Source organism: Mus musculus, chromosome 12 (genome assembly GCF_000001635.26).
Source record: "Mus musculus strain C57BL/6J chromosome 12, GRCm38.p6 C57BL/6J".
NCBI classification, from domain to species: Eukaryota; Metazoa; Chordata; class Mammalia; order Rodentia; family Muridae; genus Mus; species Mus musculus.
In genome coordinates this window covers 50,339,626-50,367,121 of record NC_000078.6, presented here as the reverse complement: position 1 = coordinate 50,367,121, position 27,496 = coordinate 50,339,626, and the positions used below count along the sequence as shown (strand labels likewise).

At 38.9% G+C, this 27,496-nt stretch overlaps 1 protein-coding gene across 22 annotated transcripts in view; it reads left to right on the top strand.

Annotated features, from left to right (window-relative positions):
- Prkd1 (protein kinase D1) overlaps positions 1-25,896 on the top strand; it is a 308,046-nt gene extending 282,150 nt beyond the window's left edge. For 3 of the 22 annotated variants that reach the window (XM_006515586.2, XM_011244017.1, XM_006515590.4), the window contains 5 exons: positions 659-820; positions 1,410-1,508; positions 2,343-2,610; positions 23,983-24,068; positions 24,902-25,896. In XM_006515586.2, the coding sequence (XP_006515649.1) occupies positions 659-820; positions 1,410-1,508; positions 2,343-2,610; positions 23,983-24,068; positions 24,902-25,120 (834 nt within the window). In that variant the 3' untranslated portion in view covers positions 25,121-25,896. Of the gene's footprint in view, positions 1-658; positions 821-1,409; positions 1,509-2,342; positions 2,611-9,460; positions 11,991-14,218; positions 14,727-16,317; positions 16,521-16,739; positions 16,826-23,982; positions 24,069-24,901 lie in introns of those variants that run through there. The other 19 variants (NM_001382814.1, NM_008858.4, XR_001780431.2 and 16 more) reach the window with 18 other exon arrangements.
- Positions 25,897-27,496: the final 1,600 nt, after the last annotated feature.

Below are 27,496 nucleotides of genomic sequence, written 5' to 3'. Positions count from 1 at the left end.
CAGAGGAATTGTATGTGACAGCATATCAGGCACAATGTAGCCTTCCATGGCTACCCACTACTCTGTTGTGCCAACATTTATCATATGGTTAAGCCATGAAGGACCCCTGCATAGTGTGTTGTTTTGACCAACCGGGGGCTCACCTACTCATAGTGATCTTCACTCTGTAACAGCTTCTGCCTCCTACAACAGCTTGTGGGGCCAAACAAGTCTGGCAGATCCTGCTTGAGATGTCCCTTCAGTCAGTCATGTGCACTCCATGTATAAATTGTATCTCTTCTGCATTAAATATAAATCATGTAGCTGTGCCCTAGTATGGTTTTTAAGACAATATGCTTAATATTGGAGATGATCCTAAGAAATTATACATATCTCAATACAGTATTCTAATTAAAACCTAATTAGCAATTCACCATGCTAGAACTTAGTTTTTTCGGTATAGAAATAACTTCACTATGCATAGATAATAAAGATATATTTTTTGGAAACATTAGAATTTCAAAAATATAAGGCGGCACATGTGGAATTTGGAGGTGCTAAGAATCTTAAGTGTTGGTTTCTCCAAGCTTTAAGCTTCAACAGTTTCATGTAATCAGTGAGCTTGCCAAACAGTATCAAAAAACTCATTTTCTTCAAGTGCTTTATTTATCTTTAATAGAACCTTCATCACCCTGGTGTTGTAAATTTGGAGTGTATGTTTGAGACGCCTGAAAGAGTGTTTGTTGTTATGGAAAAACTCCATGGAGACATGCTGGAGATGATCTTGTCAAGTGAAAAGGGCAGGTTGCCAGAACACATAACGAAGTTTTTAATTACTCAGGTAAGAAATCAATTAGAGACAGGGGAAAAAAAAAACACCCAGTGTTCAATATCAGATGTTATCACTGTTTAACTATAGCTCTCTAGCCTTGTTGGTTGGTCTCGCTTTGTGATCTAAACTACACTAGAAAAGACTGCAAGGGTGAAGTATATCATCTTACTTACATTTTTGTCATGCGGAGTCCAGCATACCAAATTAGTAGCATTTAAGCTGACCTAAGCATTAAAGCTAGTCTTGAAGTTTTAATAGTACCATGGCTTAGACCGAGTTCAATGCAGATAATTAAAGCAGTAATTTCTGTACCTTGTGGTGAGTTTCTTTCTCTATACGCGTGTTTGCTGCTATATAATACCACGGGAGAGTATGCTACTTATTCCATGGATTTTTTCCCTAGCAACGTGCTGTGTTAACTATAGACTAGCTGAGTATCTTGAACATACACGGTTGAGAATGGTCATCACGGGGTCTCTTGATATTTCACGTTTATGTCGCATTTCATTTCAGTAATACCTTGAAATTAGCTATATATCCTGAAATGAATTAGTAATATCATAAAACCGAGTTACTTAGATGATTCTCTTCTTTACAGATACTAGTGGCTTTGCGACATCTTCATTTTAAAAACATCGTTCACTGTGACCTCAAGCCAGAAAATGTGTTGCTGGCATCAGCCGACCCTTTCCCTCAGGCAAGTACAGAGCCACCTTCAGCAGAAAATCAGCTTGAAAGCTGGCTCCAGGCAACCTCCCTGCACCTATTTCCCCTCCTTAAACCCGGAATTGTTGGAAGTCTCCCCTGAGCATTTCCCGTCCCTCGCTGCCTTCTGTTCCTGGACCACACCGTGTCACTCATGCCTCATGAAGCTGTTCTGCTAATACTCACCCGTGCTTTCTCTATCTGCTGTTGGGCTGCATGGGCAAAGGTGGACCCCCACCCTGTGTTGAAAACATGGCCTGGACACTGAGGATACCTCAGGATCCCAGAGATGCTGACCACCTTCTGAGGCTGGGGACAGGGGCAAGCTTCCCTTTCTTACACACATGGGTAGGAAAAAACTGGACCTTTTTCTAGGGACCTTTGCCAGGTTGAGTGTCTGGCTTTGCTGTGCTAACACATTCAGGTCCTGCCTGCTGGCCAATATGGAGCTAATTTTGATAGTCACCATAGATTTCTTGAGTCATCTTTCTACCTCATCTTCACTTAAATAAGTCTCTGGGATAAGGTCGCCATAGCCAGTGTGCATGATTTCCTACCTACTGAGCAATTCTCAGAGTGGATCATGTTTTATTTCCATATTAATCTTTTGATATTTGGGATAGGAAGGAGTTTTCAGAATACTTTCATAAATGAAAACCCAGATTTATCTTCTTATATAAACTACTGTCTTCAAAATTAGAGGGTAGAAAGTAGCATTTCTTTCTACCAGGCACAATTGAGATCTGTAGAATACATTTGTACTCTGGCAGAATTGATGTAATGTAAATACAAACTCACTGTTTGAACAGAATCTTACTGTCAACAGGTGAAGCTCTGTGATTTTGGTTTTGCCCGGATCATTGGAGAGAAGTCTTTTAGGAGGTCAGTGGTGGGTACCCCAGCATACCTGGCACCTGAAGTTCTGAGGAACAAGGGCTATAACCGCTCTCTGGACATGTGGTCTGTTGGGGTCATCATCTATGTGAGCCTGAGTGGTACCTTCCCTTTTAATGAAGATGAAGATATCCATGATCAGATCCAGAATGCAGCCTTCATGTATCCACCCAACCCGTGGAAGGAGATTTCTCATGAAGGTAATCCCCTCACTCCAGAGGTGGCATTGACTTCAATCTTAAATATTGGGCATTCGATTGCATTTTAATTATTAATGTGAAAAAATTCTCATTTCACTCACTGGCGTAGAAGCAAGCAAAAAAAAAAATTGTTTAAAAGTGGGTTAAGCAGTAACAAAAATCAAACTCTAAAATGTCTTTTGATGAAATGTGTGTTTACCAGTAAAGAAATGGGACGTTTATGCTAAAAAGAAAGTGAAACAGCCAAGAAGAATTGTTCCCATTGGGCATGTTGTCATGGATGTGACAGCAGTGAGTCTTTACTGGGGTTTTAAATTATGCTTTTTTTGAAGTCTTACCAACACAAGTTATGACATTGACATTTTTATTATCATACTGTATCCATTAATATTCTAAGCACTTTCTCTCCTGTCTTACTTTGTGTGGCAACGGAGAATGAATATTTTATTTTGCCACTTTCTAGAACTGTTAGGGCTCTGCTGTTGTTCAGTATGAGAACATACGTATGTGTGATGATTCCTTTAGAATAGGGTACCTTGGCAGTCTTACAGTATTTAAATTTATATTCTTGTTAATCCATACTTGTCTCCTCTTAATGGAATAGTCTTACTTTAAATGGAAGTGGCTGGTGGGCCAGAGGATATGATGAGTTCAATGTTTTAAAAGTAGTTCTTCAGTCAATATCCTTTGGAGTCCATTTAATTCTCATTAAAATCCTATAAAGATAGGTGTTGTTTTTAAATATGTATCATAAAAACTAAGTGTAACAAGTGATACCAGGCATCCAAATCACCCAAAGCTAGTGAGTGGCAGGGCCAGAACTCACAGGCAGTCTAAGCATGCTTGGCTGGCCACTAACCCTGGATTCTTGGTCAACCTGGGTGTAGTTCAAAGTTCATAGTAAGTATTCAGATTTCACCATTTATATAGGATGACATATTCATAGATAGCCCTCATACTGATATCTATTAATTAATGAATACATTAGTACAGACATGGGAAGACTGTAGGTAAACTGCTGAAAATAGATGAGTCCTTTGATACTGATGGTGTTAAATGGCAAGGACTAACTCCATTGTTCTAGCTTTAGTGGTTGTTACCATTAGCCAAAACCTTTAACATACCCTTATTTTCTTGTAAGTTATAGTTAGATGGATATATCTTAAAGGACTCTGGACTGCCTACAAAAGATCTGTGGTTTATGGTTAACAAATTAAGGAATTAGAAAAGGGGAAACTGAAGTGTAATCGTAATTCTTTTCCAGTGAACATGTTTCTTGTTAGAAAACATTGCCAGTTAGACAAGGTTACCCCATGCTACCTTTATGCTGTTGTCAGATGCAAATGAAAAAATTCCTTCCCTAACACCAATCAGACATTTTCCTGTTTTTATCAATGGGAGCAGAAGATAAAGACATAGGTATTAATGGTTTAAAAAAAAAAACAGTAATTAGGAAATCCCAGTTTATACCCACAGTATTGGTCAGAATAGAATATAAAAATGTGTTTCTGAAGCAAATGTAGCTAGGGTAATGAGTTATGCATTTGCAGAGATGGTCATTTATTTTCTTGCATTTTCAGCTAAATTTAAATTCACAGTCTCCAAATTTAGAGAATGGAGATTCACTAGAGTTTAGTTAGTCAGAGCTGCATTATCAAAAGAGATGTAGAACTAACTTATCACTGAAGAATGGAAAAGATAATCTGAGACATTTTAGTAAAGGGAATTATCTAGAATAATTCAAAATCCATTTGTAGTTGACCAAGAAATACACATTTTATTTGACTGGGCCAAGCTCAGAAGATTTCCTATCACCCAGGCCAGGAGATAGTAATACCAGCCCAGGTGGAAAAAGGAAACTCTTTTTCTCCGAAAAGACTGAGCATCAACTCAGGAATAAACTGGCCCCCATGCCCATGCCTGCTCCTGGTCTTTCCTTGATGGAGAAGCCCTAGAGCTATACTAAATGCTTACTGAGGTCTGGATGGCCAATGAGTTATTTCTGTGCCTCAATGACTTATGGTTGAGTAAAGAAAATAAAAACCTAATTTGTGTCACAATATCAGTTGAAGTGTCACAAGGCATTCTTTCCCACTGTCTTACTGAAAGTAAACAATTCCCTGATTAGAATCTTCAGTGAGACTAGTAATTTAAAGCATATTGAAACTGACAAACATACAAGAAAACTAGAACTTGGTATGGTGAACACAACTATATTAGACCATTAAGAAGTCTCATGATTCTTCAAGCCACATCACAATCACTGAAAATCCAGATACTGTGAAGTGAGAAGCAAGGCAATGTCATGATTACAACAGCAAAAGGTCAGCAATCTAGTATCTGAGCTACAGTTCAGATTGACTCTATAACCTATCATTGTTTGCCATTTTTACTTCATGACATTATCTGTAAAATGGGGTCATGATTCCTACCTACATGATAAGATAATGTGTTGCTAAGTTCATGTCAATGCATGCTAGACTCATATGAGAAGTGGAAACACTAATTGAAAAAAAATGCATCCCCAAGATTGGACAGTAGGCTAACCTGTTGACCAGTGGATCAGGCCATCCCTCAGCAGATAGTCCTAGGTTCTATTTAAAAGAAGAAGGAAAACAAAAGGCTAAACCACAGGGATCAAGAGAGTAAGTAGTACCCTTCCATGGCCTCTGCATCAGCTCCTGCCTATAGGTTCCTACCCTGCTTGAGTTCCTGCCTTCACTGTTTTTGGTCATGAACAGATATATGGAACTGTAAGTGTAATAAACACCCCCCCCCAAAGTTGCTTTTAGTCATGGTGATTCATAAGAACAATAGTAACCCTAACTAAGACAGGTAGTGATGAAGACTGAATGAAATAAAGTCTTAGAGGCATCTACACAAGCTAGGATAGGTCCATCCAAGCTTGTGAAATTTAAGTAAGAGTACTACTGAACCCTAAGATAAGCAGTTGGTATCACTGGTAAACAAAAAACAGACTCAGTAAATTCAGAAACTATATGCAAACTTCTCTTTTTAAATTCTTTAGGACTTTCTTTAACAACAGAACTTTCAAAAAACAAACCTACAGCAAGAAAATAAGATAGTGTATTGAACCTCAATTGGGGAATATAAAACATAAACCTCAGATTGAGCTGGTTCCTGCAACCCACATTTTGTTTTCCCACTCTCTCAAAGCTGCTTTATTTTATGGTAACTTTCTTCTCAGGTTATCTTTCTTGTGGTCCTAATTCTGCCCCTGCTTGTCCAAGCTTATCAGCTCCTGACTGCTATAACTGGTCTCAAATGGAAGTTAGCATATTATGGAGACAGTCTTTGAATTGGGTACCAATTATCTCTGCTCCTGTCCCATCATACCCTTGGAGTGATCACTCAGTTATCCCCCAGAGTTGCTAAAGTTGACTAAGAAAAAGAAAGGAAGCAACTGCAGAAAACAAAGAAAAAAAAGAATAAAGAAAGAAAAGAGATCCTGAGCTAAAGCCAAAATCAAACAGAAAGGCATTAATAGGTGGGAAAACAGGATTTGGGTATGGTGTGTGTGTGTGTGTGTGTGTGTATGTATGTGTGTGTGTGTGTGTGTGTGTGTGTGATCATATATTTTTTGGAAAGTGGGAAATAGCACAGCACATGTAAACAAACTGAAGTGAAGACATAAGACTAGCTCACACTTAAATAGAATCTGCCATAGAGCTACACACTGAGCATGCTTACCATGCACGAATTCATATATCAGCCCTTAACTTTGAAGTAGATACTTTTACTGATTGGCTAGATTTTTCTATCCACAACACTTCCAGCCTCTTGATCCTCCTTTAAGAGATTATCTATCCTATTGTATTTACTTTTATTATGTTTTCACTATTTTAGCAGTACAATATTTAAATCTCTAAATGTATGGGGAAATTGTACTTCAGATTAATTTAGTCGACAGACAGTGGTATGTATACAATTATGCTAACTTCAGTCAAATTACTTATCACATACTCAGTTTTTTAATTAAAATATGATGATATAAATTGCTGCCTAGGATATTGTGCATGCTAGATGAGATTGTACTAGAAATGCAGTGATTGACAGAACTCTGTAGTCATTTAAATGCCTTTATCATATTGTATATTCAGGCCTCTTTCCAGACTATCTCATATCTACCCATCTATCACCAGTCCATGTATCTATCTATCTCTTATGTATATATGAGTTTATACATATATTTTACTATAGTTATTTGTGACAGCACTATTAAATGTATTTATTTGGCTTTAGCTAATGTGAAGTAAAAGTCTGAAGTTAAATGTTACTGAGGCTGGAGTGGTGTATCAGTGGAGAAAGATTGCCATGCAAATGTGAGAACTGCAGTTGTGCTTGGTGGTCCAGCTCTGAAGACAGAAATAAGATCTCCCAGACAAACTGGCCAGCTAGACTAGCCATGTCAGTGAGTTCTTAGTCCAATTGAGAGACCCTAAATCAATGAATAAGGTTGAGGGAAACCATGGAAGATTCCTGACCTCAACCTTGGACCTCCAAATGGATCCTCTCATATATGAACACTTGCACACATGTGCACCACATACATAGATACATAAAAAGTCATATGACTTATATAAATGTAACTAAATACATGTATCATATACAAAGGAAGCCCATGAACAGAATGAATCGAGATGATAAGCCACTGTACATAGAAGAAAGTCTCCCAACAGGAATAGAGTTTATCGTGTTCTCTCATTCTAAAGCATACTATTCGTGATGGTGTACTTCATTTCATCACTTCTCCTGGCTGAGTTGTCCTTATCGTTACCTAGTGTATCCATCACTACAATGGCAATTAGACATGGCCTCACTATCACCTGAGCTTTAGCTCAGTCCAGTTTTGTTAGGGATAAGCATATCCACCCTATTACCTCAAATCCACTCTTGGAATGACCAGGACCCATGAACTATTTTTAAATGATCACTTGCTAAGTATACTTCGTCATATGAAAAGGGAAGTTCACTGTCACTTAAATAACTTCTAAATGTCCGTGTGAAGCTACAGACAGTTGTATGCCCCTCCTTCCATTACATTTTTAAAAGTTCACAACAGAGCAGACACAGAACTCTCTGTGCTTGTCACATCTGGTATATTATCAGAGTGATTCCTGATATTGCTGAGAGAATCAGAATGCTACAGGTGAGACTCAGTCTATGAATAGAGATTAAAAAAAAAAAAGACTGGGTGGTTTTTCAAAAGTTAAGAAACATAAAATCTAAGGCAACACAAGAAGATGTGAAGGGAAGTGAAGCTGACCCACGTGACATGATTTTAAGCAGTTCAGAAAATGTGGAGTAAAAGATTTACCATCACCGTTATGCTTAAATTATCCTTGGCATGAGCATCAGTATAGAGAGGAGGGGTTGTATCCAGTAGGCTGCTTGGAAAGAGGGTTATTCCCAGATTTTAAAAAGTAACAGCAAATGTATATAAATTACTCACATTGTGCTGTTCGTTAATGGCTGTAGATAACCTTTAAATTAAGGACGTCTTAATTGTAATCTGGCTGACTGGTTCAACTCAACTCTTCTGACTCAAAACTCCTCCTTTAAATGACAGATTCAATCTGGCTTCTCTTGGCTTCTGACTGAATTGTTCTGCTTGACCTCAAACTAACTCTGGAAGTTAGTTCTAATTTTCTTGCTCCTTCTTACTCTTTGGCTTCAACTGTCTATGCTGGCCTACACTGCAGTAACTGAACAAAGTGAACAAAACTCACAAATGAACTCATCTGAATGCAACTGGACTGCCCTCCCCTTCTGCCTCACTCCGTGCTGCTCATTAGCAGCCTCTCTTTCCTGTGTGTTCTCTTGAGAGTTGGGGATATCCTATCTCTGCTTCAGTCTCTCAATTCTTTCTCTCATTTTTTACTTTGTCCTTCTATTGTTTGTCACTTTCAAACATGCTGATTTCTTCTACAAACTAACTTTACTTACACTGTTTCTGATTAATGGTGTGTTCTGAAGGCACGTCTATATTCCAGCCATTAAGCATTAAAGGTGCGTCATTCTGCTGGATCATATAGACTCCAAAGGTCTTTGGATGGGATTGGTTGCCAAAGTAACCATGTCGCTAGATTAAAATTCCTCTACAACAGTATAAAATAGCTACAGCAATTTCTGAAGACAATCAATCTGCTCTTCTGAATTTATCTCATCGTGGGCCAAACTTTAAGAAGCACAGGGTTATCAAAATTTGAGAGGATAAAAGACAGATGGCTCAGAGCTTAAGAGCACTGGCTAATCTTACATTGAGCTTGCATTCAGTTCCTAAAACTCAGGTGGCATCACACTAGGGTCTGCAACTTACTTTCCAGGGATTCTGATGTGCTCTTTTGGCCTCTGGGCAAGAGGCACATACATAGTTCTCATACGTATATGCCAGAAAAATACTAATTCACATAAAAGTAAATAAATAAATAAAATTTTAGAAATATGTAAATATGCTTTCACTTAGAAGTTTATAGGAAATCAGTAGAAAAATAGAGAAAATAGGTGTTTTCTAAGTATTGAGAAGATGGGGTTTTATTTTGATTTTTAATTTTCCTTATGGACCTGAATATTTTTGTTGGAGTGTGTGATAACTTTAAAAGTAATCAGAAACAAAAATAAGCAAACAAAATCTCACGGACCAAAATAAGTGTTGAAAAAAATGAATTAAGGACTGGGTTTTGTTTTTGTTTTTGTTTAGGGGGTTTGTATAAATATAATTCTGCCATAAATGGTCTAAAAGTTGTTCAAAGTTGTACATAAACTATATGTAGTATTTTAATATAAATATTACTCACCACCATGGTCTGGGTTTCCATTTTCTTCTCAGTAACACCTGTCATGACAGTGTCATAGTGAGTGGGTAAATGAGAACACCACCATGACTCTACATCTGCCATGTGCCCACAAAGGAGGATTTCCAGTGGACTCTCGATGGAATTCTTTTCCCCATATCCTTTCATTTGCTCTGAATCATAGCACAAGTCCTGTGGCCCCTTTATCTGTATGACTTGATTTTCCAGCTTTGGCTTTTGCCAGAGTTATTCTTAGAAGGAGAAAGTGATATGGATCACCAGACACTGCGGGCTGCAAGGCTGATAAAGAGAGATGTAGTCTGCTTCAGTGTGAGTTGCCTCACTAAGTGAATAAGACCATCCTTGCAGTGAGGAATTTGAAAGCATTTGTTCAAGTAACAGTGCATTGTCATCATCAAATTGATGTGGTCAATTAGAGATGTGCATTACATTTGAGAAAGGTTAGTAATGGGCAGGGAAGAGATTACTGTTTTTTTTTTCCTTCTGAGTTTTGATACTCCCTCATATGCCATTAGGGAGGCGAAAAGGCAGTAATCAACACAGAGCCAGCCTGGGAAATTGTCTCACAAGGAGACCCTGACCCCTGCAGACAGAAGATCATTTTCTGTGTTCACAGGTGAAGTCTGAAAGAGCACCTAGTCCCAGGCCACCTGCAGTGTTGTTGCTGCTCAGACCTAGAGTCACATGACTAGTTGGTATTATTAAAAATTCTGATCAAAGAGAAAGGCTTGACATGCCACATATATAAATATGAGGAAGAAAATGGAAATACCCTTACACTGATTTCAAATCTTGTCCTCACTGCAGCATCAGTTAATTATCAGATTGGGCTGATTTGGTGACAACAGGTTTTTCCCACTAGTGAGCCCTCCCAGCATCAACTGTATATCCATGCCTCTTTTTCCCTCTGATTGGCAGGGCTCTAAAGTATCCTCCCAGTTGAGCTCAGTTTCCAGCTGTATATGGTAGATTATGTGATACTGCAGAATGTCCAATAGCCGTAAGATACCACTATATGTATCAAAACATTCACATTTTATTTTAAAGTAGTTTTTGCCATTCAACTTGATAAGTTCAAATAAAATTGGCTTCAAGTGTGTTTTTACCCCCAAATTGGAAAATACAGCCAGTACAAATACAAAGAAAAGCTAAATAAATGCTGAGCATCATCAGCGCATGGTATGCTTTCAGAACCCAACAGTGTTCCAGAATGCTAAATAGTTCATAAATAGTGCTTTGCCATGAAATGGAACCAGCCTAGATCCTTCTTTCGCGACATTTTGTTCAAAAATAAATAAATAAATCAGCTCACAAATGTAAGTTTTAGTTACATAAGACCCAGACATCCAATGGTATGAGAAACAAAAGAAAGACAATTGTCATCTTACTAATTAAGCTGGGTGGTAACAGTTTATGAGGCATGCAGATCCCACAAGCTTACTGAATATTAATGAATAGATTGATTTGTCAACATATTAACACCACTGTCAGACAGAACAGGACACAAGAGAGGTGCTGGGACTAGCCAGAGAAGTGCTTCAAAATGCTGTCAGGGTGCCAGGAGTGCAGCCACAGTTGATAAAGTGAATTGAGTTATGTAGGTCAGAACCTCTTTTTTTTTTTTTTTTTTTTTTTTTTTTTTGCAGGCGTGGGTAACATTTTAAATGACCTCAATTTAAAATTCTGGAACCATGTTTAAATTTTAGAAGACCCTTTCATTGTATTCGTTAAAAGGAAAGTTAACAATTGTGAGCCTGTGGTATGTGATAATTTGAAAAAAAATGTCCAGTAGAGTGAGTTTATATGTTTTTATGTACATCAATAGTTCCTAATGTAGTGAGGTAAGATGGGAAAGTCTGTCCCACTAAGAAAGGACTCATTTATCAGGAATTCAAGTTCAATATGGTTAGTATGATTTTGTCTAATAAATGGCCATTTGAGAAAAGGGTCATAAATTTTATCAGGATGGTTAATATTGTATTTCTTTATAATTGGTTGTTTATTTGTCCCCACAATAATAAAATATTTGTGTAATATTTGAATAAAAATTGAAAATTGTGCTCAACATAGCTGAGCTGAAATATGGCTTCTACACCCATTGTAGATGTCTGAGTAAAGGGTCAAATATGGTAATTATTTGATTTTTGCCTCTATCCACATAACAAAAGAGAATAGTCCAAAAACATAGATAATAATTTAAGAAAACTAAAAGATATCTTACCTAGCACTTAGATTGTCCTAGCGTATACCAATACACTGAACAATTATTCAGAATATTTTCAGTTTCTTCTAGGCATAGAAAGTATGCAGGTATATCCAGAAGATGCCCCAACAGGTAAGAAGGACACATGCTCCACTATGTTCATAGCAGCCTTATTTATAATAGCCAGAAGCTGGAAAGAACCTAGATGCCCCTCAACAGAGGAATGGATACAGAAAATGTGGTACATCTACACAATGGAGTACTACTCAGCTATTAAAAAGAATGAATTTATGAAATTCCTAGCCAAATGGATGGACCTGGAGGGCATCATCCTGAGTGAGGTAACACATTCACAAAGAAACTCACACAATATGTATTCACTGATAAGTGGATATTAGCCCCAAACCTAGGATACCCAAGATATAAGATATAATTTGCTAAACACATGAAACTCAAGGAGAATGAAGACTGAAGTGTGGACACTATGCCCCTCCTTAGATTTGGGAACAAAACACCCATGGAAGGAGTTACAGAGACGGAGTTTGGAGCTGAGATGAAAGGATGGACCATGTAGAGACTGCCATATCCAGGGATCCACCCCATAATCAGCATCCAAACGCTGACACCATTGCATACACTAGCAAGATTTTATTGAAAGGACGCAGATGTAGCTGTCTCTTGTGAGACTATGCCGGGGCCCAGCAAACACAGAAGTGGATGCTCACAGTCAGCTAATGGATGGATCATAGGGCTCCCAATGGAGGAGCTAGAGAAAGTAGCCAAGGAGCTAAAGGGATCTGCAACCCTATAGGTGGAACAACATTATGAGCTAACCAGTACCCCGGAGCTCTTGACTCTAGCTGCATATATATCAAAAGATGGCCTAGTCGGCCATCACTGGAAAGAGAGGCCCATTGGACTTGCAAACTTTATATGCCCCAGTACAGGGGAATTCCAGGGCCAAAAAGGGGGAGTGGGTGGGCAGGGGAGTGGGGGTGGGTGGATATGGGGGACTTTTGGTATAGCATTGGAAATGTAAATGAGTTAAATACCTAATAAAAAATGGAAAAAAAAAAAAAAAAAAAAAAAAAAAAAAAAAGAAAGTATGCAGGATTAGAAGGGCTCAAGTTCTATTAGTTAAAGCCTAATACAATGACCAGAAATGTCTCTATGCTTCAGTAAACTGCTGGAACAATTCTAACCATCACCTCTTTTCCAAAGCAAGGTTCATCAACCTTTATGAGTGGCACAGTCTCTCTTCTGGTGATTCTGATCCAAGAACAGTCTTCTTTGATTATGTTACTTTTTAACAGAATCTCAGAACAGATCTAACTTTGGGTTTTAGTTACTCTTGTTAAATATAATGTGTTATATTAAGTATAATAGAGGCACATTCCTGTAGTCTCCGCACTTATAAGCCAGAGGAACAGCTGTTGTAAACCAACTTGGGCTACATAGTAAAACTATTCAATAGTGGTAGTGATGATGATGATGATGACAACAATGATGATTGATAGTCTGAAGCCAGCTCCATCTTATTTTAAGTAAATTTAGTTTGGCATAAGATTTGATTTGGGAACAATTAGTAGAATCATAATGAGTAACTGTGAGTTTTGAGGCTTTGACTCATGCTTATAAAGGTTTTTCCCATTCATTTATTTATCATTTTACATCCTGATCACTGCCCTCTCCTCCCTGTCCTCCCTCACACAGTTCCTCCCCCCACGCTCCCTACCCTTCTCTAACCCATATTTCCCAATTCTTCAATTAGAAGAGGGTAGAGGATTGAAGTATCCAAATAGTTTAATTTAGCAATAAAACGTTTTCTTACCAGGATCACCCATTGCTCTAGACTGTAGCCATTTGGGGAATTATTTGTGTAATCCAACTTATTTACTATTACTATCATCATTTTCTGCACAGTTAATTAGCCTGGAAGCGCCTCCCTACCCCCACCCCCACCAAGTCTTAATTCTAAAATACTGAACCAAGATATGGTTCAGAATAGATCCTTAATGTTTTTCTTTGCATTTATATCCATTTATTCAATGGCCCATGGCACCATAGTAACCTAGCTATTAACCAATTTCAATGATCTTGTACCTTCAACCTTTTGCAACACAAAATCTGTCCTAAAAGCCACCAATCCCAGAACTGGCAGCGATCCAGGGACAGATACACACCATCACCTTCCACCTAAACCTGTAAACCAGAATCCTCTGTTTAAATCTCAAACTTCTAGTGAAATATATGTGAAAGCCTACAAAGATGTTTAGTAGCCAAGTACAAGCCCTGAGCATAATAGAAATGCCCAAAGCACTTCTAAAAACTTCCAGAACCTTCCTGGAGACTCCTTACCTAAAGACTTTTACCTTTCTTTGTGTTAAGCACTCATTTTTTTTTTTTTTTAAGAAACAAAACTTTCTTAAAAGGATGTTAGCATGGAATGGAAATAGAAAACACTCTATGACAGGAATGTATTTTTGTTGCTACCTTAAATCTCGAGTCAGGCAGGCACGGGTGTGATAACCTCTGTATGCTTGTGTTGAAACAATTCATGGTTTCCAAGATCATGTTGCCGATCTTCAGCAGAAAATGCGACCAAATGTGAAGCAGAGAGTAGCCATTGATGGAATACTTTCTATAGAGGAAAGAACTAAGAGCACCGAAGCCATCAGCTCGAGTCTCTAAAGGTCTTACACTTCATTGGATTCCGGTAATTGACTCAGGAACGAGTGAGATGATGATTTCCAGTGGCCTTGTTAGCTGTTGGCAGCTTCTGGTTGCAGCCCCTGTGAGGAGCGTCCCAGTTAGTGTTGCTGGGCAACGGCATGCTGCGTTGAGAGCTGGAATGTGAAGGGTTGCAAAACGATTTTTAAAATAAACACACAAGTTCCCATCAGCGTGAAGCCAAGCATAGGGAGAGGAGTAGTAAGCACTGCACTTCAGCAGTCAGAGGTAGAACTGGAAGGGTGTATACCACTGCCTCGAAGAGGAAAGCCTAGAGGGCTGGTGATGGCTCCATCAAATCGGCATCCCTCTGAACATTCAACCTGCATCGTGTGGGATGGAGAAATGTGAGGAGAGAAAGCATAAAAGAAAAATGTGATATGTCTGACCAAAACGATGAATGTGGGGCTGGGGTTGGGGGGTCATAAGTCCTTTCTCTGCTATAAATTAAATACTCTATATTGTAAATATCCTTCTGATTTTCCGACAGTAGTCAGTGTTGAGCCCGTGATCCATTATATCCTACCCAGATGTGGTGCCCCATCATCCAAATATATTACAACTAAAACAGATAGACCACATGCATAAAATATGGGCGTTAAAACTTAGAGCTGAGAAAGATACTATTTAAATTTCTGGTTGATGCCACCAAATGGAACCTCAAAGTTCCAATCCATCTTTTATTTTAGAGACTCATCAAGTTTACTAAAAAACTTCGTCTGGCCTCAACAGAGCTAAAATCTAATGGAGAGAGTAGGAAGAACCTACCACACATACTGAACTGATCAATGGACTTGATCAAAGATGAAGATAGGATTTGCTGGGACAGGTGAACTGTGGGCCCTAAGTGTTAGCTCTGCAGAAGGGTCAGTGACAGCATCTTTCCAGGGTTTCCTCCATGCTTTGCATGCTTTCAGTTTTTTCCATAGCAGGGCTCATGTATCTTGTACACTTAGGGGTTGCTATCCAAGTACTTGACTTTTAGTTTGAAATCCAGAATGACTGCAGTATAGTTTGTAGTTTCAAGGATAATTCAGGGCATTGATGCCAGAGGAAAATAGAATCAAAATACTTTTACTGATGGAGCACTTATTTGTCTGAATAAACTTAAAGCCCTCAGCATCTGCATACATCCTAGAATTCCTTCTTCCGCGGATACCCTTGTGCACCTAGCCATGAGCTCCATGGAGTGTTAGCTGTCCTAAGACTTTCCAAAGGACCCACTCCATTTAAAAATGAGTGTGCAGTAAAATGTTGCAGATACTTTAATCTTTTGTTTAATAGAATAATAAGAAAACTTCTGGGCAAAAAGTTATAAGCCAATAACTTAAACCAAACCCCCCCCCAAAAAGAAAAAGGTAAAACATAGATTTAAAAACTGTATTTCTTCCTTTTCCAATTTTTTTGGAAACACATGGATGTATGGCTACAGAAATTTTTTGAAAGAACCAAAATCTTTGGTCATGAATGTGAAACGTAAAAATTAAAATTTGCATTGCTGATAATGTTTCCATAAGAAAAGCAACTAGGGGGAAAAAAAGTACTCTCTACATTGTTCTAAGACGGATGCTTAATAGACTATTCGACAGCCAACTGTTAATGGGATTGAATGTGTGGATAATGAGAGATTAGAACTGCCAAAATAGTATCAGGGATGACTCCAAGAATAAATAGGATGGGGTGGTTGGAATGTAATCATGACAATGCAAACATTACTGTCATATTTATTGCAAATAAATGTAGGTATTGCCCAGTGTCTTAGTTAGGGTTTTGCTGCTGTGAACAGACACCATGACCAAGGCAAGTCTTATAAAAACAACATTTAATTGGGGCTGGCTTACAGGTTCAATCCACTATCATCAAGGTGGGAGCATGGCAGCATGCAGGCAGGCAGGCATGATGCAGGAGGAGCTGAGAGTTCTATGTCTTTATCCAAAGGCTGCTAGTGGAAGACTGACTTCCAGGCAACTAGAGTGAGGATCTTATGCCCACACCCACAGTGACACACCTACTCCAACCAGGTCACACCTATTCCAACAAGGCCACACCTCCAAATGGTGCCACTTCCTGGCCCAAGAATATACAAACCATCACATCCAGTTTTCCCCTATTGTCTGCCAGGATAGAAAGATTAAGGGGAGGTAAGTGTGAAGAGGGCAGAGGGTCTCACATCCTGCTTTGCTTTGGCCCTAGATGAAATCCAGCCATTCATAGTAGCATCAGCTTATTGTCCCATATAGCTTAGAGGCCAGTACTATGTCACAGCATTCCCCATTCCACAAAAGCCAGACGTTTGAAATAATTGTTTTTCTGATTTTGTAGAAAGAAGTGTAGGGTATCCATATGCCCTTTTCTTGTAGATTTCGAAGTTACCTTGGCACTCCAGATCCTTAAGGAGCCCTGTGTGACCTGTAGTTTCTGCATGGCTCTTCCTTTTCCTGCCTAGGTACCGTCATGCCACTTCTCCATCTCATGTCCCACTTTGCCCACCTCCTAGACACATTGTCTGCCTACTTCACTTTGCTTTTCAGAGGAATTCACAACCTAGCCTACGCTTGTGTCTGTTTCTTCTGCTTCCCCTCTGCATACCCTCATTCCAAAGCCACACTATGTAGTTCTTTGAGGTCAGCATTTTGCATCTTTTCATTATTTTTTCATATGTTATATTTTTATTATACTAATAATCTCTCTCACTCTGGATTTCTATCAGATCCTTCCCACTTCCCTAGTCACCCAACTTCATGTTCTTTCTCACATTGTTCAACAGTAGCAATAGCAACATAACCAAAAAAAAAAAAAAAAAAAAAAAAGACCCAGAAAATCAAAACAAGAAAAAAATATGAAACAGAAAGCAGCCCCTCCCCAAAAGCAAAAACACAGAATCTACTTTATGTTGACCTGGACATAGATTCTGCCCTGAAGTGTGGCTGATATAACTAGCAACACTCCATTGGAAAAGTCTGATCTTCTCTTTCCCAGCAGACATCAATTGGAAATAGCTGCTTATTTTGGACTGGAAGTTTGTATCCACACACCTTCTTGGTGCTGGGATTTTGTCTTGGTTTAAGCATTCGCAGGTCCTAGGCATGCTGCCACACGGTCACTGTGTGCTTATACATACATCAGTCCTACTGTTTGGGGAAGATGCTGTTTCCTTGGAGTCATCCATCATCTATGATTCTTACAGACTCTCCATTTCTTTTATGTAGATCTTTGAGCAAAAGGTTGTTCAAAAGACATCCCAATTAGGGCTAAAAACTCCAAAGTTGCTCACTCTTTACACTGTCCAGTTGTGGGTCTCTGTGTTCATTATCGTGCACCTCAAAATAACTGCCTTCTTTTATGATAATTACTTGATGTGCTGATCTGTGACCATCAGCATATGTCATCTGTAGTCATTTTATTACTATGATCCTTTCACAGAAAAAAAAAAAAAGAAGTAGAATTCACCTAGAGCTTATGTCCTACTGAGTCTAAGGTTCGCAGCCACATTAGTAGTTTCAGGCACAGGTTTCATCTCATGGTCCAGGCGTTAAAGTCAATGAAAAATTATTGGTAAGTACTATAACATTTGTGCCACGATTACAGCAAGATGTCTTGCAGAGACATTCCTGCTGTAGTTTTCAGAGTTGGGTACTGAATCAGACTGATCATTAGTTTTCTCCTCCAGTAGCATGTAGAGTTCCTTCCAATGCCACAAACGCTACACCATAGGGATAAAGCTGCTAGTTGTGCTCCAGCTTACTTTCTTGATGGTTGGTGACATAACTAAATTGTGCCTTCAGCAAGAAGGATTTACTGTCATGTTGGGGGGAGCAACCAATAGTCTTGACAATAGTCTGTGATGTTTGGGGGAAGCCTCTGGGACCCCTTGGGCTAACAACTCACCAAAGAAGTTTTACTTGGTGACATAAGGTGCCATTATGGCACTATATTCTCTACAATATGGTGACTCCATTTAGATGCATTTCACATATGTATATATTTAGGAAGCTTCTAGAGTAGTGGGATATCATATGGCTTTTCTACATGCCTCTAGTGTTTGTTGTCCTTTCCCATCTTCTCTCCTATATACCCTGCATTCTTAGTTCCCTTCCATTTAGTTCTCCTAGTTTTTCATTTATCTCTTCATTGTTATATTCTATCTCCCTTTCCTTGGAGGAAAAGTCTTCACCTCTGGTCCCTTATAATCTACTTCATTGCTGGGTGGGTCAGATTGAAAGACACATATTTAAACCTCGAAGCTAACATTTTTTCTATAGAAATACTTGCTCATCTGTGTTCATAGCTGCTCTACTCTTGATAGCCAGAAGTTTGAAATAGCCTTGATTCTAATCATTTGATGAATGGATAATGAAAACTTAATATACTTTTAAAATAGGATATTATTCAGCTTTTAAGAACAGTGAAATTTGCAAGTAAATGGATAGAGCTTGAAGCCATCATTGAGGTAACTCATCGAAAAAGACAGATGTTTTCTTCCATATGTGAATGTTAGCATTCTGAACTTTTTTTTTCCAGATTGATAGATCGAGCTGGAGCATCGTGGCCTCTTTTACTCCCACTGGGGACCACTGACAGTGGAGTTTATTTTTGTTACTGCCACTCCCTTTCCTACTCTTGGTCCCTTCTCCTTTTGTAAAGTATATATAGCAATGCCTGCTGGGAGCTGGAACCAGGGAGGACATGGAAGTGTCCTTATGAACTCTCAGTAGCAGACAAGAAACAGACACATTTGGAGCCCCTTAAGGAGTTAACCAGTGTGGGCTTGTGCCTAGTGTGCTTTTGAGTGACCCATGATGGAAATGAAAAAGATCCTAATGTGTGTGAGATACCTACAGTTGCCCGCATCTTATGAAAGGAGACTCAATGCAAAGCTCGTTGACTGAAAATTTTAACTTGATTTCTGATAGACTCCCATAATGAGTGACTCAATAGATTGTTTTTTAAAAAAAACAAACAAACTATAAAACAAATCTTGGTTCTTAGAGGAAATGACTAAAAGTCAGTATTTGTAAGAATTCCTTTGCCAGGGATGTATTATGTATTTTTACATAGGATTGCCAGATTGATAAAGTAGCATCAAGGACAGATATATCTTGACCATGATAATGTATTTTGTGGGGTGAGAAACTTCCTATAGTAGCCTGTTGGGGATAATAAAGTATGAACTAGATGGGAACATTGGAGGAGGAAAAAGCTGCTCAAGAATTAATAAATAGCCCTGGAAGTTAGAAGTGTGAGTTAGGATATAGCCAGGAAGTTCTATGTTTAAAGTTCTGTGCTTTGCCCCAAAAGTGTTCTCATAATGGGATTAACACGTAGCAAATGAACAAAAGGAAATCATATCACATTCAGAATATTCTTTGATGGCTGAACTGTGGGCTGCAGTTACAATGGAACATAAGGAGCCCTGAATTCAATATGCAAAAGTGTGATAGAAACGTAATGAAAAATGTAATGTTCACGGTATCAGTGAATTAGTTAAATGGCTTTGGCTCCCAGCGGGTCACACACATGCTGCACCTACCTAAGAACTCTCTGGATTCATGAATGAAATACACGCATGCACACACACACACACACACTCACACAAACACCAGCTAGTTTTGTTATGCCTTGACTAGCTCAATGACGGGACTTCTTAACCTCCCTGCACCTAGCACATACTTCCCTCCTGTATTCCTGGCTTATCACCTTCTAAAGTCCACGATTATAAAACAATTATAAAATTGTTAAATCCTGACATTATTAGTACTAACATGGTTATAATATATTATGGCTCTGTCTGCCATATTGTATAACAGTGAAGCCTGGGAGCTGGGTTCCCTGAGGTGCAGCCTCAATACCATTGCCTCTAAACCACCTGACTCTGACCAACTTATGGACTTTGGGTAATTGTAGCTTCTCCTCTTCCATTAGAATTTGAGACTTGAAACTGCATTTCATAGGGCTATTGTTATACTAAATCAGACATGGATGCAACAGTTTTTAAAAATAAAATCTTTTACTCCTAGGTCATATAAAGAATGTCCATGTGTAGATCAAACTAGCCAGTAATAATAAGCAAAAATTTGCCCCAGTTTTTAGAAGGTTTTGAGAAAAGTCTAGTGACTATTAGCAGGAGGCTGTGCTGAAAGAATGGGTTCTAATAGATTATTAAACCACTGCTTAATGTGAGGCTGAGAGAGACCGAGAAGCTGCTATATTCTACAATGTAGTTCTTTATCTAAAATATAAATAAGGGCAGTCTAGGTAACCTAGGAAAGAAATCCCTTTGCTATATAACTAAGTAGAATGCTAAGAGTCGCCACTTTGTAGTCTGAGTAACATGGGCCAGTACCTATGCCACTACAGCTGTATCGCCAGCTTCTCAAACCAGTTCTCCACAGGTATCACTTAGATAATATTTAGTGAATGTACTAATGAATGAGTAATTGATACATGTGTATGATAAATGTTTTTAAATTCCTGTGTATATGTGTGTATGCCTGAGTATGTGGCTTGCATCTGGGCAAAGGCCATTTGAGGGGGTAGGTAGGATGTCTTGGAAGGGGAGTTACAAGCAGTTAGGACCCATATGGGTACTTGCTGCAAAACACAAGTCTTCTGAAAGAACAGAATGTGTTCTTAAAAATGGAGCCATCTCTCTGGTCCCACAAGTTATAAACTCTTATTACCCAGTATTGTATTAGGTTAGATATGGCCTGTAAAGAGAAAGGGGGTGTGGAATATCAAAGGGGAGAAGAGAACTTTAGAATCTCCTTCGAAATACACATTTGCTTTACTAGCGTATGGTCTGAGTTCAATCCCCAGAAACTATGTAAAAAACCTTGGTGTGGCATTTCACAAGTGTACGTATGCACATACGTGCATGCACAATGGATTTACTGGAAGCCATTTTAGATCATGCAGTTGAGGCTACATCATATGAAGTGTGAATAATGAATTGTTTTGAGAATTTTCTAGGCAGTGATAAACAAATGGGGCTCTCAAAATCAGAAATGAAAACTCATTTTTCTGCGTAACAAAAAGGCTAGAATGTTGACTGGATATTTTTACACTTACAGGTTTTTGTTTTACATTCTAATTCTTAAAGGCATATTGATCCACACACGTCCGTCCTCCACCCCTTCTTTCCTTGCTGCCTAAAGTGCTTTCTTGTAGAAGTACCTCATTGCTTTGTTGTGCTTATTCAGGTCACAAGAGGACTGGCAGGCAGGCCTGGGATCATAAGCTTCATTCAGAACAATTTTTCCATCTTTCCATTTTCCATTTCTCTGTAGACACTTGTAGTCCCTCCTCTGCCAGGACTTCTCCATCCATTAGGCCGTGTGGCTCACCACTGGGGCCCATTTGGGCACAAACCAGACCTTTTGTTGAGTTACTGTACTCCTACCTTCCTAATTACAGAATTCAAAGCAGAACGAGTGAATTAATAACGTGTATTTATGCCCTGCGGTGCTTGGAGAACTGTAATGCTGCTGCAGGCTTGCCGTAGCACACGAGCTCCCCCTTCACCCCTTGGCCTCCATTTTTGAACTGTGACTTCACAGCAGCCAGAATGGAAGGTGCACTTTACTCTCCAGCGAGTAAATCATATGAATGGATGTTTTAAAGCTCATGCCCAACACACTGTGCACAGAGAGAACTGTACTTTCAAAAGCTCAGAGAAAACACACGCTTAGACTCTGAAACTGTACTAAGTACCCTGCTTCCTCAGCTGAATCGCCCGCTTCTCAAACTAGTTCTCCACAGGTGTTACTTAGATAATATTTAGTGAATGCCCTAATGAATGAGTAAATGATACATATATATATGATAAATGTTTTAAATTTGTTTTTAAATTTCTGTGTATATGTGTGTATGCCTGAGTATGTGGCTTGCATCTGGCCAAAGGGCCTCCTAAATGCCATTTGAGGGGGTAGGGTGTCTTGGAAGGGGAGTTATAAGCAGTTAGGACCAATATAGGTGCTTGCTGCAAAACACAAGTCTCCTGAAAAAAACAGAATGTGCTCTTAAAAGTGGAGCCATCTCTCTGGTCCCCCAAGTTATAAACTCTTATTACCCAGTATTGTATTAGGTTAGATATGGCCTGTAAAGAGAAAGGGGAATATCAAAGGGCGAAGAAGAGAACTTTAGAATCTCCTTTGAAATATAGATTGCAACCAAGGCAGGTTTGGTAGGCACAGGGCTGATAGGCAGAGGTGGCCTTTAAATGTGTGTTGTTGCATTTAATTTCCCTAATCAAAAAGTTAGTGTTGATTATGTAGCCCTTCAGTATAGGAAAATATATAAATATTAGAACCAAAGGAAAACTCCTAGATGCCAAAAGATTATGGAAATTAATTTCCTTTGCTTACTAATGGAGGATTTGAATCTGTTTGGACTGAATGTTGCAAGTTTGTTACTGTGGGCAGTTCTTTCAGTCTGCGTTTTCAAGACCATGCAAGCTGGTGAAGATTAGTCACTGGTGTTCTACAGCACTTTCCTATTAAAATTTGGTGATTAGGGAAACCTCAGGCATTAAGTCTCTGTTTTCCAAAAATTATGGCTCTCAGTAGAAAAATCTATCTGTCAGGCCTAGGACAGGCTAGAGTTGAGAGAGATCACATACTCTACTCCAAGAGCTTGTATTCTTTGGATACTTCACTTTGGGGGCAGGACAGTAAAAAGGAAATAGAGAAGTTATGAAAATGAGTCCCAAAATGGAAATTTTAATTTAAGAATAAAATGTAGTGTGGAAGCTGAAAATACAACTCCGCAGCAGTTAAATGTTAGGAACGTCATCACGTGGTGTCAGTTAGATGCTTTGTACAGAAGATATAAAGAAAATTGACCTTTTCTTCGTGAAGTCTGTGCACATGAGCCCCAAGCAGGCAGACTAGGAGATTGACTGGATGGTGACTCTAACTCCTCAGAGGGCAGGACTTGTCTTATACCAGGAAATCAATGACTTCCAATATAAATCTAATTTATTGCCCTTTTAAAAAAGAAAGAGAAAAAATTCAAATTCTTACAGAACTGTTTATTTTGAGGTCACAGGCATATTTTTATATTTACTATATTTCTTTCTAGAATATATGATGTCCATATATCTACATCTTCAACCAGCTATTTCATTTTCTATTTTATTTTATTTTGATTCAGAACAGGGACTCGCATTATAGTTCAAACACTCCTTGAACGTGTAACCGTCCTTAAGCCTTGGCCTTGACCTACCACATCCAACTCATTGAAATCTGAAATTCCCTTTCTATGTACTCAAATACTGACTGCATTTTATAACAAAATTAGCAATTTTCTTTCTTCAATACTAGTACTATCTTTGTTTAAGACATGTTAAAAAATACATATATTAAAATTTAAGAAACATATTACAGAGTACACAAATTAAAATTCACATTGTGCAATAAATTCAAATACTCATCCTTCCTCCTTGAGTTCCAACTTGATTTAGAATTCTCAAGGCATTACTTTCAGGTTTTACCATTACCACTATATTGCTCTTATATCTCCATATTAACAGATATTATTAGGACTATGTAAATTACATATTCATTACATAATTGGTAACTATTTTTAATCATGATTAATTTTCAGCCATTGATCTTATCAATAACTTGCTACAAGTGAAAATGAGAAAACGCTACAGTGTGGATAAAACCTTGAGTCACCCTTGGCTACAGGTAAAAATCATCTGTGGTTTGTTTTTTGTGGGCCCTTCTCCAATTATTTATATATAAGACTTTTTTATATTAGCTGTAAAAATCTTTTGTCATGTTTATACAGGTATAATTACCCTAATACTGTTTTTTTTTCCACAATGCACACGATTCCTTCCGATTTAATACCAGTGTAGTGTTTCTAAATGTCCTTCTTTCTACCAGGAAGATTTGATGAAGGTGCACACATACATGGAACATGTGCACAGAGCTCCCCCTGCCATACATATGTACAAACATGCATACACACACACCAAGGGTCATAGCAGAACTCAAAAGACCAGATTTGGAAAGCATCTGCATGCTTACTCCTGATAGTTGTGTCAATAGATGCCCATCTGCCCATTTGCTGGTCTCATTTGGAAGCTATATTTCAAGTTTCAGGTTATTATGCATGGATATAAACACATGACAAATGTAAAGTATAGGAGTGTGTACTGCATTTTCTCTTAAATATTTGCTGTTTTCTGTCAAAGTTTAGAAAAAGATATTCTGAAATAATGAAGGATTACTTATAGTCATTAAACTGCAAAGCGATGTCAACATTCCTAATTGCTTGACTACAAGCATTAATTATCCACACTGGGAGCCACGGCATCCTCCAAGCAGCATGCGTGGTCGAAGGCTAAGCAAATACGATGACCTTGGTTCTGATGCTGCCTGTGGATGCATTGTGATTCAGCACTGAGAGAATAGAAAGGACACGTCACCACACAGACTAGAAGAACTACCAGCATAGGAAAAGAACGTCAAGTTGCAGTGATCTCTAGGATGATATTTTGGCATTTCTTCTTCAGGACTATCAGACCTGGTTAGATTTACGAGAGCTGGAATGCAGAATTGGAGAACGCTATATTACCCACGAAAGCGATGACTCCAGGTGGGAACAGTACGCAGGCGAGCAGGGGCTGCAGTACCCGGCGCACCTGATCAGTCTGAGTGCTAGCCACAGCGACAGTCCTGAGGCTGAAGAGAGAGAGATGAAAGCCCTCAGTGAGCGTGTCAGCATCCTCTGATTCCATCCCCTCTAATCTGTCAAAACACTGTGGAATTAATAAATACATACGGTCAGGTTTAACATTTGCCTTGCAGAACTGCCATTATTTTCTGTCAGATGAGAACAAAGCTGTTAAACTGTTAGCACTGTTGATGTATCTGAGTTGCCAAGACAAATCAACAGAAGCATTTGTATTTTGTGTGACCAACTGTGTTGTATTAACAAAAGTTCCCGGAAACACTAAACTTGTTATTGTGAATGATTTATGTTATATTTAATACATTAAACCTGTCTCCACTGTGCCTTTGCAAATCAGTGTTTTTCCTACCAGAGCCTCATTTTGGTGAGAGCCAGGACCTATCCAGGACACCATTGTGTTTGGTGTGCTCCCATTGATAGTGGTGTTGTAAGCAAACTCTTGAGGAGTAGATAATCTGCCGGTGTTCTATGAACAACTCAAAATGCACAGTAGGTGGGGGCAGGGAGAATGAAAGATGAGGAGAGGGCGTAAATGTCCTCAGATTGACTCGCATGGAAACAGTTCTACTGTGTGGTTTCAACTGTTCTGCCTGTCTGTTGTGCCTCAGTGTATTTAAACTCTAGTAAGTGCACCTCAATATGTGGAGCTACTGCTCTAAGCCTAAATGCCTTAGAATGTAAACTGCTATCCATACCAGATGCATTTCTTCCTTTCTTACAATACCAACTGTATCCACGGAAAACCAGCAACTCAGCAAATGTTGGCCTTTTGTGTATTTTTCAATAATAAGAAATAAATCTTCTTTTCAAAGTTGGTGTCATACTAATCAAATTATTTCTACTTATAGTCTATGGTCTTCTTTTTAGGACAGTGAAGTTCAAAGGTATTTTCTCAAAGAAAGGAAAATCATGTCATGCCTGTGCATTTCTTTTTAAAACTCTTATGTCTTTATTTACTTTTCTTTTCTTTCTTTCTTTACTTCTATTGTATGACTGTTTTGCCTCTCATGTGTGACTGTTGACCATGTGTGTGCCTGAGCCCTGTGAGGTCAGAAGAGGGCATCAGATCCATTGGAACAGAAATTACAGGCAGTGCAAGTGCTGGCATTGTACGCCAGTCCTCTGCAAGAGCACTCAGTTCTCTTAAGTGAGCCATCTCTCTAGAGAAACATTTCTACCATGCATGTCACCTCACTGAGTTGGAAAAGAAGCTTTGAAGAGAAAACTTAACAAAGCTAAACAGCAACATAGAGAAGTAGGCATATACAGTTACAGGCTCAATGTAAGTTTCTGACTGATGGTAAAGCAGAGGTTTACCTGAAGACTGGCTCAGGTTTATTTTTTTTTAAATATTTTTTGTTACGTATTTTCCTCAATTACATTTCCAATGCTATCCCAAAAGTCCCCCATACCCTCCCCGCCCCACTCCCCTACCCACCCACTCCCACTTTTCGGCCCTGGCATTCCCCTGTACTGGGGCATATAAAGTTTGCTTGTCCAATGGGCCTCTCTTTCCAGTGATGGCCGACTAGGCCATCTTTTGATACATATGCAGCTAGAATCAAGAGTTCCGGGGTACTGGTTAGTTCATAATGTTGTTCCACCTACAGGGTTACAGATCTGTTTAGTTCCTTGGATACTTTCTCTAGCTCCTCCATTGGGGACCCTGTTATCCATCCAATAGCTGACTGTGAGCATCCACTTCTGTGTTTGCTAGGGCCCAGCCTAGTCTCACAAGAGACAGCTATATCAGGGTCCTTTCAGCAAACGCTTGCTAGTGTATGCAATGGTGTCATCGTTTGGAGGCTAATTATGGGATGGATCCCTGGATATGGCAGTCTCTAGATGGTCTATCCTTTTGTCTCAGCTCCAAATTTTGTCTCTGTAACTCCTTCCATGGGTGATTGTTTCCAATTCTAAGAAGGGGCAAAGTGTCCACACTTTGGTCTTCATTCTTCTTCAGTTTCATGTGTTTTGCAAATTGTATCTTATATCTCGGGTAAACTAAGTGTCTGGGCTAATATCCACTTATCAGTGAGTATATATCATTTGAGTTATGTGATAAAAGAAAAATGGTTTTGAAATAAACCATTAAAAACTAAAAAAAATTATAAGAACATCCACTCAAACAACATTATACAGTCAGAGAGGAAAAAGCAAGCCCTGTGCTCACCACAGGTGCACAGAGTCAAGCAATGTCGGTTTTTTTCTTTTTCTTTTTTTTTCATTTTTTTATTAGATATTTTCTTTACATTTCAAATTTTATCCCCTTTCCTCATTTCCTCTCTGAAACCCCCCCTATTGTAGGAAGCCGCCCTCACATTCACCGTTGCAAGATGGCGCTGACATCCTGTGTTCTAAGTGGTAAACAAATAATCTGCGCATGTGCCAAGGGTAGTTCTCCACCCCATGTGCT